At 39.6% G+C, this 12,528-nt stretch overlaps 2 protein-coding genes across 7 annotated transcripts in view; one reads left to right on the forward strand and one right to left on the reverse strand.

Annotated features, from left to right (window-relative positions):
* Positions 1-28: 28 nt before the first annotated feature.
* On the reverse strand, positions 29-6,778 carry odr4 (odr-4 GPCR localization factor homolog). Of its 3 annotated transcripts, none has more exons than XM_086095040.1 (14): positions 6,654-6,778; positions 6,226-6,329; positions 5,845-5,961; positions 5,576-5,668; positions 5,325-5,431; positions 5,207-5,243; positions 4,498-4,641; positions 4,330-4,425; positions 3,933-3,980; positions 3,667-3,789; positions 3,479-3,593; positions 2,121-2,324; positions 1,765-1,818; positions 29-499 (listed from the first exon to the last, which is right to left on the reverse strand). In XM_086095040.1, exons 2-14 carry the CDS (start codon positions 6,322-6,324, stop codon positions 450-452), a joined length of 1,287 nt encoding a protein of 428 aa, XP_085951166.1. In that variant the 5' UTR covers positions 6,325-6,329; positions 6,654-6,778; the 3' UTR covers positions 29-449. The 3 variants fall into 3 exon arrangements, with proteins under 3 accessions (XP_085951166.1, XP_085951158.1, XP_085951173.1); XM_086095032.1 differs by lacking the exon at positions 29-499 and adding an exon at positions 959-1,067; XM_086095047.1 differs by lacking the exon at positions 29-499 and adding an exon at positions 959-1,067 and having other exon boundaries at positions 5,845-5,888; positions 6,654-6,736.
* Positions 6,779-7,100: 322 nt separating this feature from the next.
* The window catches only part of LOC147181856 (nucleoprotein TPR-like), a 31,985-nt gene continuing 26,557 nt past the window's right edge, over positions 7,101-12,528 (forward strand). For all 4 annotated transcript variants that reach the window (XM_086095059.1, XM_086095076.1, XM_086095068.1 and 1 more), the window contains exons 1-9: positions 7,101-7,340; positions 7,764-7,868; positions 8,032-8,096; positions 8,185-8,272; positions 8,392-8,495; positions 9,029-9,193; positions 10,628-10,720; positions 10,915-10,995; positions 11,704-11,791. In XM_086095059.1, the coding sequence (XP_085951185.1) occupies positions 7,190-7,340; positions 7,764-7,868; positions 8,032-8,096; positions 8,185-8,272; positions 8,392-8,495; positions 9,029-9,193; positions 10,628-10,720; positions 10,915-10,995; positions 11,704-11,791 (940 nt within the window). In that variant the 5' untranslated portion in view covers positions 7,101-7,189. The remainder of the gene's footprint in view (positions 7,341-7,763; positions 7,869-8,031; positions 8,097-8,184; positions 8,273-8,391; positions 8,496-9,028; positions 9,194-10,627; positions 10,721-10,914; positions 10,996-11,703; positions 11,792-12,528) is intronic.

The following is a 12,528-nucleotide window of genomic DNA, read 5'->3' on the forward strand; positions in this document are numbered from 1 at the left end:
GACTCAACGGGATGGTACTTGACTTGACGTGGTTGGACTTGACTTGACGTGGCCGGTCTTGCCTTGATGTGGCTGGACGAGAAGTGACCGGACTTGATGTTGCTGGACGAGACGTGACCGGACTAGACTTGACGTTGCTGGACGAGACGTGACCGGACGAGACGTGACCGGACTTGAATGAGATGTGACCGGACTTGACTTGACGTGGCTTGACTTGACGTGGCCGGACTTGCCTTGATGTGGCTGGACGGGACGTGGCTGGACTTGCCTTGACGTGGATGGACGAGACGTGACCGGGACTTGACGTTGCTGGACGAGACGTGACCGGACTAGACTCGACGTTGTTGGACGAGATGTGACCGGACTTGACTTGACGTGGCTGGACTTGCCTTGATGTGGATGGACGAGAAGTGACCGGACTTGACGTTGCTGGACGAGACGTGACCGGACTAGACTCGACGTTGCTGGACGAGACGTGACCGGACTTGACTTGACGTGGCTGGACGAGATGTGACCGGATTTTACTTTCCTTGACGAGACCGTTTTTTTTTCTCAATAGCCATCCTAATTGTGTCCTACACTCGCTAACACAATACTACATGTCCACGGGGACGATCATGATGTCACCCTCCACTACTTTACCCCTCCCCACTCCCAAGAAACTGTGGAGTCCTCGCCACGAACACTTCACACTGAAGGGAAGATACAAGCTGATAGGCACAGTCACTGTTTAAAAGTCAGGGCTCTTTGTACTCATCTTGGCATTGGTGGGGCATGCATTGTGTAGAAAAATCTTTAACATAAAAATTTTAAACTCCACAATGCACCTTTAAATAAAATAAAAACTGCAGAGGAGTTTCATTTTGGGCCCTTGTCCATTAGTTATTTGTGTGTGTGTCTAAAAACAACAAGGACAAAAAAGTCCAATACAGAAATCATTTCAATACGTTATTCTGAATTTGATGTTAGAATAGTTTTTATTTTGTTGTGCATGTGTCAAATGTCATCGAGATAGAGCATTGAGGCAGCAGTGGCGAGTAAGGCGACAGCCGTGGCTATGGCAACACCTAATACAAAAGAGCAGAATCACAACAGTGCACACGTTAACTAACGTCATAGTGAATCACTGTGATCATCAATGGATGGCAGTATAAAGAAGAACATGTTGTGCAATGGTTTCATTTAACCTGGCAATAGCCAAATTGGTATGGTGATTCACTCAAGGGAGTTCTGCACAATATCAATCTGGGACTGCTCCACGATGATTTGCTCGGGAAAGGCGGGACAATCTGTACAATACTTCGAGCTGATTGGACAATGCGGCATTGTGCACGTTTGTTTTGACCAATCACGGCCACAAAGGAGCGTTCGTTCTCATCAGGGGAAAAAAAGCACTAACATCTTTACCAGCAAAAAATTCACAAAGCGCCTCTTGCTGTTCAACATTCAATAATTAATTCTGCAAGAACATAATTAATTGCAGCCTCCATTCGTTCATGTTAGGTTTGTTTGTTTGCCCCGGATTCAGCGCTGGCTTCCTGGTTTCGTCACAGCTGCATATCACGCCCCACGCTCGGTACAAGACGTATTCTCGGAAGTTTGTGAACTCACAAATACTGCGAGAATTCATCTTGCAGGGCAAGGTTATGTTTCATTAGATGATATTGTGAAAAGATGAGAGAATTTCTAAAGCACAGCTTCTAGTCTGTAAAATTCTGAAGCACCTTTAACTATAAATGGATGGGGAAAAAAACTGTGTTTCACCTATGTAGTTGTTTCTCTTGGGCTCTTGCGCTTCAACAATTTCTGCAGTGAAATCTGGAAACACAACACAACCTTTAGATCACCGGCAATGTAATAAATCATGCGGTATAGCATGCAAAACTTTCGCTCTGTGAGTGGATTAATGATATAAGTCTGTTTTACTTTTTGTTGTTGTTGATGTGTGTTTGTGTGCGGCGAATTAAGTCGGCTGTGTTCACGGCCATGACGGCTCAAAAAGTCAGTTTTGTGTGCCGCTGTGAAAATACCAAAACAAAGTCTAACCCTCCCCTGTGCAGATTTACGCCACGCCTTGTGTCACTGGCCACAAAAATAGCACACATAGAATTGTTCCTCACCTTCTCGTTCTCTGGTTTCTATGACTTCAGCAGCAATTTCCTGCTGGGAATCTAGCTTTTGATCAGCAATGTCAATGTCCAACATTTCTTTCAGCCTGTCAATGACCTCAGAAGGGTCCTCGTCATTGAACTGGTAGTCACACATGCATAGAGTTCCATTCACTTTTGCAGGGCAAAAGACACGATGAGGGAGGCAGAAATGCTCTGAAAGACATTACCAATTACAATTCATTTCAGTACATGATGGTTTAGAATGGTTCTTGACAGTTTTACTTTGAAAACAAGCTTCCACAGTCTAAAAAGGACATCCATTACATTTCATATTTATGTTGTCAACGAAGGGTTAAGAAGTTTAGGTGGAACGTCAAAATGTCCTTAACTAACATTGCTTAGCAGTTTTTTTGTATGCCCAGAACAGGTCTTTGACCCAACAGAGGTTGAAGGTACTGCTGAGTCATAGCAAAGACATTTACAAGAAGTTAAATGACAAAGAACGTATAGATAACAACACATATAATGACAATTTAGTTTGAGTACTGATTGTTGACTGTTGAATAGCACAATATATTACAATATACACCATCTTGCAACCATTCTGAAATGATGTCTTTTAATCCCAAGAGCTCACTGAGCAATATGGTCAGATGGCAAAACAACATGCGAGTACACTCCACATTATTTTATTTTATTTTTTTTATTAATTCAGGAGTGCCATAATTCTAATGTTAAATTGTAATGTAATGTGACAATGACCCTAGCAGACAGAGGTCAAAGTCAGTGAATTGGCCAACTTTAGTTACAGCACGTTGTATTCACAGCAATATTTAACCACTGTGTTACTATTAACTGATGAACACCGCTCTTAGGGATTAGACGTGTGTTTTCTTAGTTACAAACATACATATACTGCCATAGCACAGATATATAAAGAGCACAACATAAATGTATAAAAAAAACATTATTCAAAAATATATTTTAATAGCCATCGTATTTTTTATATTCTGATAATTTTGTTCGACAAATGGCAACCCAGTAAAAAGTGATATATGTCCTGTATTAGGGATACCCTGAAAATAAAAAAGGATAAATACAAGAAAAATGATGTAAAGTTACAAGATTAGAAATTCTATACTCTATTACAAGTTTATAGTCAGATTTCTTAGGGGGGGGAAAAAAGGCCTAAATGTTTAAAAATAGTCGTAATTTTAACAAGTTCAAGCAAAACTGTCTGAGAGCAGAAGCCGTTATCTCCTTTAAGTGACCTGTATTACAAACAACAGGTACTTATTCATACCCAATAAAACAGTTGTGGTTGATGATCGAACAAAGTAAATCATGCTAGAGGTGTGGAGGAGTACCTGCCCCTTGTTTGTCTCTGCTGACTACCTTGCTCTGGTATTCTGGAGCCAGAAGATCATCAAGCAGCATCTGAACTCTCGTGACCATCGTAGAGACCACATCCCTCTTCAGCAACTATATAAATATTGAAAGTTTCATGACAAAATGAAGACATTTAGCTGTCGGAAAAAAGTGTATTAAAAGCGACCTTCTCAGCCAGTTTAGCCTTTGGTTTGTTGCTGTGTACGTAAGCTCGGCTATGGATGGCTCCTCTGACTGACAAGCCGCCTCCACACTGCTGGATCCCATCTCTTAAATTGTGCTGTTGTTCCTGCCATGCAGAAAGATCACTACCAAACTTGTCATATGCAGATCATACATTCATCAAGACCAAGTAGGGGACAACAGAACTTGTAAGGCATGTGATGATAGTCATTGCTTAATGTTGTGTCAAACAGTGTGGTTGTATCTTACCGGAGTGACTAGAAGCTGAGCAGTGAGCATATGTCTCACGTTCCTCTTCTGCAAAATGTGTATCAAACATCAGATTTTAAATTGCAGGGTTTGACAACAGGCAAGAATGTGTGCACGGTATGTGTGTTGGTCTTGCATACAGCACCGACGAACCCAAAAAGATAGCTCTGAAAAAAATTATATAAATAATTCATGTGAACCGAGTGTGTTTGGGCAACTTCAGACAAATAATTCGTACACAGTGGTCATCCAAGCTCGCCGTTTTACCGACTCGCTGTCCTGTGCGCAAGGTAATTCTTTCTGACTTCCTTTTTTTGAACAGTGATGTGAAGAAACAGCAAATCCAATAGAATGACATTACTGTTATTACAAGTCAAAAATCTTGATATACAGTAACCTGTCCTGCTGTGAGTTCTGCATCATCGGGAAGCTGTGTGCCATCAATCAAACAGACTGCATTTTCAACCTGGTATGTCCACATTTTCAATCCCTCCTGAAATACATGAAGTGATCAGAATAAATCCATACACATTCTAGAAGACGGATTTCATGTCAGTGCACATACCTTAAGACACTTATCCATGCTTTTCGAACAAGCTCTGTTGTCCGGAAGCGGAACAAATAAATCCACATTTACACAACAACTCATTGTGGACCAGGAGGAACATAGGTCTGATTGATACTTCCAATCAGCAGGCTTTGCCAAACTCTAAAAGAAGGTTCACAAAAATCCTTGAGTACCATGGAAAGGTATTCTGCACTTTAAGTCATATTTTCAACAAGGTAAACCCTTGATCTGGCAATGTATAAAAATAAATCAGGATACCGCTGAATTAGCTAATCTGCATCTGTGGAAACTCTGCACAAAGGGTAGATATCAAATTCTGCCTAGCAACAACAACAACAAACTAATCCAAGCATGACTGTTAAAACGTAATTTCAGTTGTGAAGTTCATTATTACAAATCTAGCCAACAATTTATTGCTTTGTGTTTAAGTACTGTCATTGCAAATAATAACGGAATAAAGACACATCGGAAGGTAAGATGGTTTTCCTGGTAAGTAAGTAGCCCACATTAGTTTACTGTACATCTTTCAATAGTAAGATGTCATGCAGTAGGCATTAGTATAAACATGACTACAATTAGGTTAAAAGGGACAACAGTGCAATGAATTAAGGAAAACAATGGAAGGCAACTCTTAAATGGTAAATTTAGATTAGATTACCAGGTGCTTCATAATAGCCGCAAAAGCAAATTGTGACTGAGGACTCACCTTGGGATCTTTTACATCAAATGTTCTGCAGCTAATTCTGATATGATGGATTAAAGATGCACAATAAGTAACTCATACATTCAGCACAATCCAGTGAGATATCAGTGCCAAAGGATACTTTCTGGATTTGGGGCTGATGTGCAGTGTGACACAGTCTGTGATTTCATTATCATCAGTGGTCCACAGACGTTCAGAGGATATCAGGCTCTGCACTGTAAACACCAGCTTCACACAAACAAGCAGACACTTTAATTGGGATTTGAATAAACATTATGGAAGGAGGAATAATATGAAGATAAGGTAGTACGAATTAGAGAGGAACATGCGGGGCCTTGAAATACAACATCCAAGTGTATAAATGAACCTCACCTGACGAAGTGATGCTAGTGTTTCCTTAGCATCGGCATCAGTGATGACAAACACGCCTAACACAGACAAGCCCCCGGGCAACATTCTGGAAACCTGCACAAACCAATACAGAATATACATGGTGAAAACATATGATGCCTACATTTGTGAGCCAGGTTCTACACATGGACATTTCACATATCTTACAACTCCTTTTTTTTTTTTTAACTCTTTGACTAAATACAAACCTAAACGGATCAAGACCACATGACCTTTCTAATTTTGCTTACCTGTCGAGCGTGCTCACTGATCCATTCCTTGTCCAGGAACTTTTCTGCACAAACAATGGGGTCATCTCTTGAGGGTGTTCTACATGCCATGACTACAAAATCCCTCTGAATTGAGTTCTGAAATGTGTAGTAATTATGGGCAGTCTTAATTTCACAAAGGTACTAATGCATTCATACATACTCCTCATTTTATTCTATAAAAATATTGTATACATGAAATCTGGATATTCTTTTTTTTTTTTTTTGTTAACTGGACTTTCATTATGTACTATGCAGTATAGGTGCCAGTCTTTTGCTTATACAGTAGTAGCTTCTTGTAAGTCGAATGCATACAAACAGCTGGCCAAGCTCTCAAAGTAACTCCAACAGATGTTAACTTACCTGTCCAATGAGCAGGCCTGTGACATTATCCGATTGTTGTTCACATAGTTTTGACAGATATACCTCCACAGTATCGTCTACGATATAACCACGGCCCATCTTGCCTGCAGACATAATACATAGCTCTTTTATATTTAATTTCATTTTAATTGTGAGGCTGCAATAAGAGAGGAATGGCAACGCGTGGAAGACGTGGCATAAGAGAAAACAAACACACTCGGCACTTTGAACGCATCAATGAGTTGAGGCACAATGAATATTACCATCTTTATGGTACAATACAGTATACTTGGTATATGTCTTACATTAGCAAGCAGACATCGATAAAATAGTTTTATGCTAACGACAGAGTTTCGCCGGAATATAGCAGTTAACGAACTGACGTATAGACTAAAGAATGACCAATTAATGTACGGTATGGAAAATACCTGCAAGACACTGGCAAAAATATTAATTCAAATTCCAAGGTTAGACCCACTTGACTTATTCTGAGAGTTTACGATGGCTCATCAGAAGAACAAAAGAAAAACCATATTTACCACAATGCTTTGCGTGAGAGACTTCCGTCGCATATCTCTGTCGTAACGAGTCACTTTCATTACTATCATTTAAATCCGTTTTGGTCTTTAAAATAAAAGCAAACCACTAGTGAAATACAACTTTTTTTTGTTCCTACCAAGTTGAAACAGTTATATTAAATTTCATGAGTAGTATATCGATTGTTTTATAAACAATAACCATGTTGCCTAAACAAGCAGCCACGTTGCATTCGATTTTCACAGGGTATCATAGCATTTATTGTGAAGTATAAAATTGACTTCCTGTTGCTGTATGTTAGAAAATTGAAATACACTTCACACTTACAGATCGTGCTTTTCAAGCAGCTACCACAGCTACCACAGTACGTTATGTCTTCAGGAAAGGCTTGATACATTTATAAACGTTTTTACAAGGACATTTGGAGATGGCGGCTGTCCTGCTGCAGGCACTGGAGCGGGCGGAGTTGAACAAACTCCCGAAAGGTGTCCAAAACAAGTTGGAAAAGTTTGTAACGGAGCTACTGAATGCTAATGAGGCGCTCAAAACCCAACAGGAGAGATTCAAAGCTGACAGTGGTACGTAGCTACATTTAGTTGAAATAGTTGTTTTAAGTTTGCAAACTGGGGTGGATCTACCGTGAAAACGCTTTCATGGGGGCACTATACACAGTGTTCCAGCTGTCCTCTGAAGACTTTGTGATTACAAATGTTGCACATGCTACCATCACCGGCTAACAATAGCGAATATATTGCTAACTTTGGTGAAAGCCAGCTTTTCAGATTTTGTTTCGTTTACGGTGTGTGTGTGTGTGTGTGACGACGTGTATATTTAGATATTTAAAAAATGTAAACAAATGTCTGCTATGTTAAGAAATGCATTGTGAATACTAAACGGTTACTCGACGTTAGGTAAATGAATTAAATGTGATTTGTGCCACCTGGAAACATGACTTTTACGTTACACTTGTGGTTTCTTGTTCAATGTGTTCTCCCTTACAGAACAACAGTATTTTGACATTGATAAGAAACTTGGGGAGAGTCAGGAACAGATGCTGTCTGCCACCAAAGACCTACAGACACTCAAGGAGGAAAATAAAAAACTAAGTGAGTTTTCACTCATTCTCTTTAAATTGATTTTTGTTTCAATTCAACAACTATATCTCCATGTATATTCAATCTTTTGCGACTCTTATCACAACAAGATTCTCTAAATGTCAATGTTTACATATTGTTGTTCATTGGTTGTTCCTTTGTTTTCTTTGTACAGACGAAGAGCTGAGTTCTCTAAAGGGAATTGATGGAGACACTCCTGAAGATAAAACCCAGCAGCAGGTTTGTGTAAAGATTTCATTTAAAATTGTATTAAATATGTGGCACTACGACAAAAATGCTTCTGTCTGTGTGTACTTGAATGCAACAGTCCAAATCTAAGTATGAGATTGAGGTGGAAAAAAGAGAACTGGCACGGCTGCTGGAGAAGAGAACCCAAGAGGTGGAGAACCTAACTGGTATGATTGCACAAATTACAAACATGAATCCACCGCATTAAGGGCCACTGCTGTACATATGAATAATTTGATCATTTATATAGTTTTCAGTTTTTTGCTTTTAATTTTGTTCATTTTAGAAGATGTAAAGCGCCTGAATGAGAAACTGGTGGAGACCAACAAAGTCAAGATGGAGTTGCAGTTAAAACTGGATGAGATCCAGTCCTCTGAGGCATCTGTGCAGGTATACAATGAAACAATCATTAGTCAGAGTGGAAGACAGTGTAGAACTGCTTTAAGATTACTTTTATCACTTGAGCTGCCAACAAAAGTGCTCTTGAACATTATCACTTGTCCCATATCCTTCAAATCATTTAGACACTATTTACACACACCTTTTTGTCCCTTTTATGTGTCATTTAACTACAATGACCACACTCTTTTTTTTTTTTTCATGTGCCGCAGTTGAAACCAGAACTTTACTTCGACTATATATGAACTCAAATCCAATTAAGTTGGGATGTGTTAAACATAAATAAAAAACTTTAGACTTTCCCATAATGTCAATAAACCTTTTAGGACATCACATCATCTGTCTTCCCAAATTGTTTTAAGTCATACTAATCGTACTGTATGTAAACTTTTGGCTCCAAAGAAAGTAATGAAATAGTGTCTTTCCTTATTTCATTATATTGGCGTTTAGCAATAAATAAATCACATTGGTTATTCTAATAGACCCGAAACTAAAATTTGTCCTGGTTGTGCATGTTCCTGTAGCACCGGGAGAAGCGTGTGGAGCAGGAAAAGGAGCTGCTGGATAAGAGAATTCAGTGGTTATCTGCGGAACTGAAGACCAAAACTGAGGAACTGCTGAGCAATAACAGAGAGACGGGCAAAGAGATTTTGGAGCTCCGGGGTAGTCTGAAAAGCAAGACTGAGCAGGTAGCACACAAACAATGTACTGTTGTTACAGTAAATGCAGCAATTTAGCCTATTGTGTAAAACAGGGTTAGCCACTGTGGTTAGCCTAACTCGAGCTCTAACCCCTTTAAGTCATTGCTATTTTATATCTAAAGTCTTGTGATGCACCGAATATTCGGCCACCGGAAATTTTCGGCCAAAAATGGCAAAAATATGCATTTTCGGCATTCGGCCAAAATAAAATTCAAGCCGAAAGAATATAGCCAAAAGAGGATGTTGTGGTGACGCAAGCAAAAAAAACAACAACAACAAAAACGCTGCAAGCAAGTGTCTGAATTAAACACCAAACACTGGAGTGAGTGCCCACCTTGCTGCTCGCTGCCGTTTGTGAGTACCGGCAGCTTCATTGTGCACACCGGAGAAGGAGAGGGTCGCTTGGTAAACTATGTCAAAAAAGAGAGCGCTGCCGAGTACTGCACTACAGGTGAGCCACTCTTTCTCCTGCAGCGCCTTCCTTTTTTTCTTTGATGAGAGCCCCTCGAGCGCTTCCACTTTTTCACTTGCATTCTGGTGGCCGTGCTAAATACTTTAGCTAATGTTAGCACTATTGCTATCGACGGTTTTAAACAAGTAAACACTTACCACTATCTCCAGGTGACTGCAGATCTGTACAGGACGCCGTGTGTGACTTTGCAGTCCGTTCCCAAAGCCAATTGGCTGGTGCGAAATTTTTTATTTATTTTTAAACGTTGGTGAATATGTGAATGTGCCGATATTAAGTGCGCCGCACCGTGTCCTGCTCCAAATAGCCTACAAATGCGTCATCCGCACGGCACCGCACGCATCCGTGTCCGCCGGTGCGAAGTACTGTACATTGACTATAAAGTACAATTGCACCGCCAGAAAATGGTCAGTTGCTCACCCCGCGTTTGGTGTTTAAGGTACCATTCGCCAACATGTCTCTGATGTCTGTGGTGTGGACGCATTTCAATTTATATTGTGCTCTTGTTAAAATGCCCGTGCTAAATAGGCCTAACAATTTTATAATTAAAAAAAATGCCTCGGATGTAGTCCCAGGGAGGAAGTGGAAGTACTCGGCGGTGCTCTTTTCTCGACTAAAGTGCTGTGCAGTAGTTACCACCAAGCGAAGCGACAAGCCTCCCCCTCACCAATGTGCACAAATTTGGTGTGGACGTAGCATTAGTCCTCTGTGTCATGAGGGTTTGTGAATGTACCAAATGCAATTAAAACTGGTGGTAAATATATTGGATTTCATATCTTTATTCAAATCCATAACATCCACATCTTTAAACAATTTATATTATGTTTTTCCTCCCACACATTGATAAAGTCATACAAATTGAGGTTTAAAAAAAAAAAGGATTTTGAAGCACTAGCTTCTATACTTGGTGCAAGTGTCTGTACTATTCATTGGGGTTTTTTTTTTTTCAATAGGTGACCAGACTGGAAAGTCAACTCAGTTCTCTGAAGCAGTCCAGTGACAACCAGCAAAAACAAGCCGAAGAACTCAATACCAAATTGAAACGGGTAGGCAAACAAAGCAATACGTCAGCCGCATCATCCTATCAGAATATAATGAGCCCATGCCTATCTGTGACGTAACAATATGTGGGAAAAGTGAAGCACTCTGAATACTTTTCGAATGCATGTTATATCATCAATATTCACATAGGTGTCAAATTATGGCACCCATTTTTCATATTCTCTGTTTAACTCTCTAGGTTAAGGATGAACTGAGTACCATGGAGGAGAAATACCGGAATGAGCTCAATGCTCATGTCAAGTTGTCTTCTCTCTACAAGGTGAGACTTTGTAGAATTAACAAATATTTACCGGTAATATTTTCCCATCCATCCATTTTCTATGCACTTGTCTTCATTAGTTTCATGGGTGAACTGGAGCCTGCCCCAGCTGACTTGGGGTTGAGAAGCGGTGTACACCCTGTAATTGTCGCCAGTCAATCACATGTCACATACGATGTACACAAACAGCCATTCACACTCGCGTCGCCATAGATTCTAACATGTATGGTTTTCCAATGTGTGAGGAAGCCGAAGTATAGGAAGAAAAAAAAAATGAGGCAAACATGTTCCTAGGGACCTTCAAACATGCAAATCACTACTAGTTGAAAGTATATATTGACATAAGTAAGCCTTTTTATAGAAAAATAAGACCTATTAGTCCATCCGGCTTATTTTTGCAATGTTAAGTAAGCATCTTTTACAAACAAGAATAAAATATTTTCTTTAAAAAAAAAAAGCATTATCTTTCTGCAGCTGCTGTTGAGCAAGGTCTTTTTTGCGCCTCTTTGTTATGATTTTGCGCAAGTAACAATGTTCATCAAAGTGCATGATAGGTAATGTGTCATCTCTGCTTTTTCAAAATGAGGCTAAATATCTAATCTGGATATTAATTTGCCAAATTCACAAGTGTCTTAATCATTCTCGTCACAATCATGTTTCTGTCTTCGTATATTAAACATGTGAATTTTTTAATACACCATTTTGCAGGGTGTAGCAGCAGACATGGAAACTAAGAATCAAGAACTGAGCAGAGCAGTAGAAGAACTCAGCAAATTGGTTAAAAACACTGTAGAAGGTTTGAGTCCATTTGATAATCTGTTTTTTTTCCTTATTAATCTTTTCACTTTAAAATCCCCGTTTCGTAATGGACTGTAATCATACATCTTGTCACTTATTGAATTGACCAAAGTCTCAACATTCATGTGCCAGAAAAGTTCCAGGAATGGTGTCACAAAATGTATCAATTTAAAGCAAACTACAACTGTTCTCCTTCAATGTAACATCCTTGGAGCCCTAAAGCTTGGGAAAGAGGATACAAATCACACAAAATCAAAACAATGAGTATTGAAGTTAACCCAGCAATGATGATGCTCCTCTTAGCCAGGTACTTTGTGATGCTCAGGCAATTGTGAGCAGGGGCGTTGTCATGTTGAAGCAGCCACAAGTTGTTCTGCCACAACTCTGACCTCTCTCCTCATGTACTGAACACTGATTGATCATCTTGTCCACATTGATTAGGAAAACTCATAATTTGATTTTGTAATTTAACTTTTTTGGCACAAGTCCTGGAACTTTACTGACACATCTCATCTCAAAATATTCTGCTGAACCCTTTGTTTATTCTTAAATTTAAGTTTTATGTCTACTTAAAAGGGACACCAACCCAACAATTTTCTTTACAATAATATGTTGTATGTGCCCTCACTAGTCTTAACAAGGCATCTGATTCATTCCATCTTGGGGCGACCATTTTGCCGCTTACTGTCAACTGAAAATGACATCACAGTTGCTCAGGGCTCAGGTAATGATCAA

This window comes from Leptonotus elevatus, chromosome 1 (genome assembly GCF_054856555.1).
Source record: "Leptonotus elevatus isolate MCC_2025b chromosome 1, RoL_Lele_1.0, whole genome shotgun sequence".
NCBI classification, from domain to species: Eukaryota; Metazoa; Chordata; class Actinopteri; order Syngnathiformes; family Syngnathidae; genus Leptonotus; species Leptonotus elevatus.

What these genes read in the sequence shown, in the direction of transcription:
- odr4 (XM_086095032.1), bottom strand. Translation starts at nt 6,324, where the DNA reads ATGGGCCGTGGTTATATCGTAGACGATACTGTGGAGGTATATCTGTCA. An exon ending in ATCAGCCCCAAATCCAGAAA is followed by an intron (nt 5,244 to 5,324) that starts GTATCCTTTGGC and finishes CCATCATATCAG; the next exon opens with AATTAGCTGCAGAACATTTG. An exon ending in GCATGGATAAGTGTCTTAAG is followed by an intron (nt 4,426 to 4,497) that starts GTATGTGCACTG and finishes CATGTATTTCAG; the next exon opens with GAGGGATTGAAAATGTGGAC.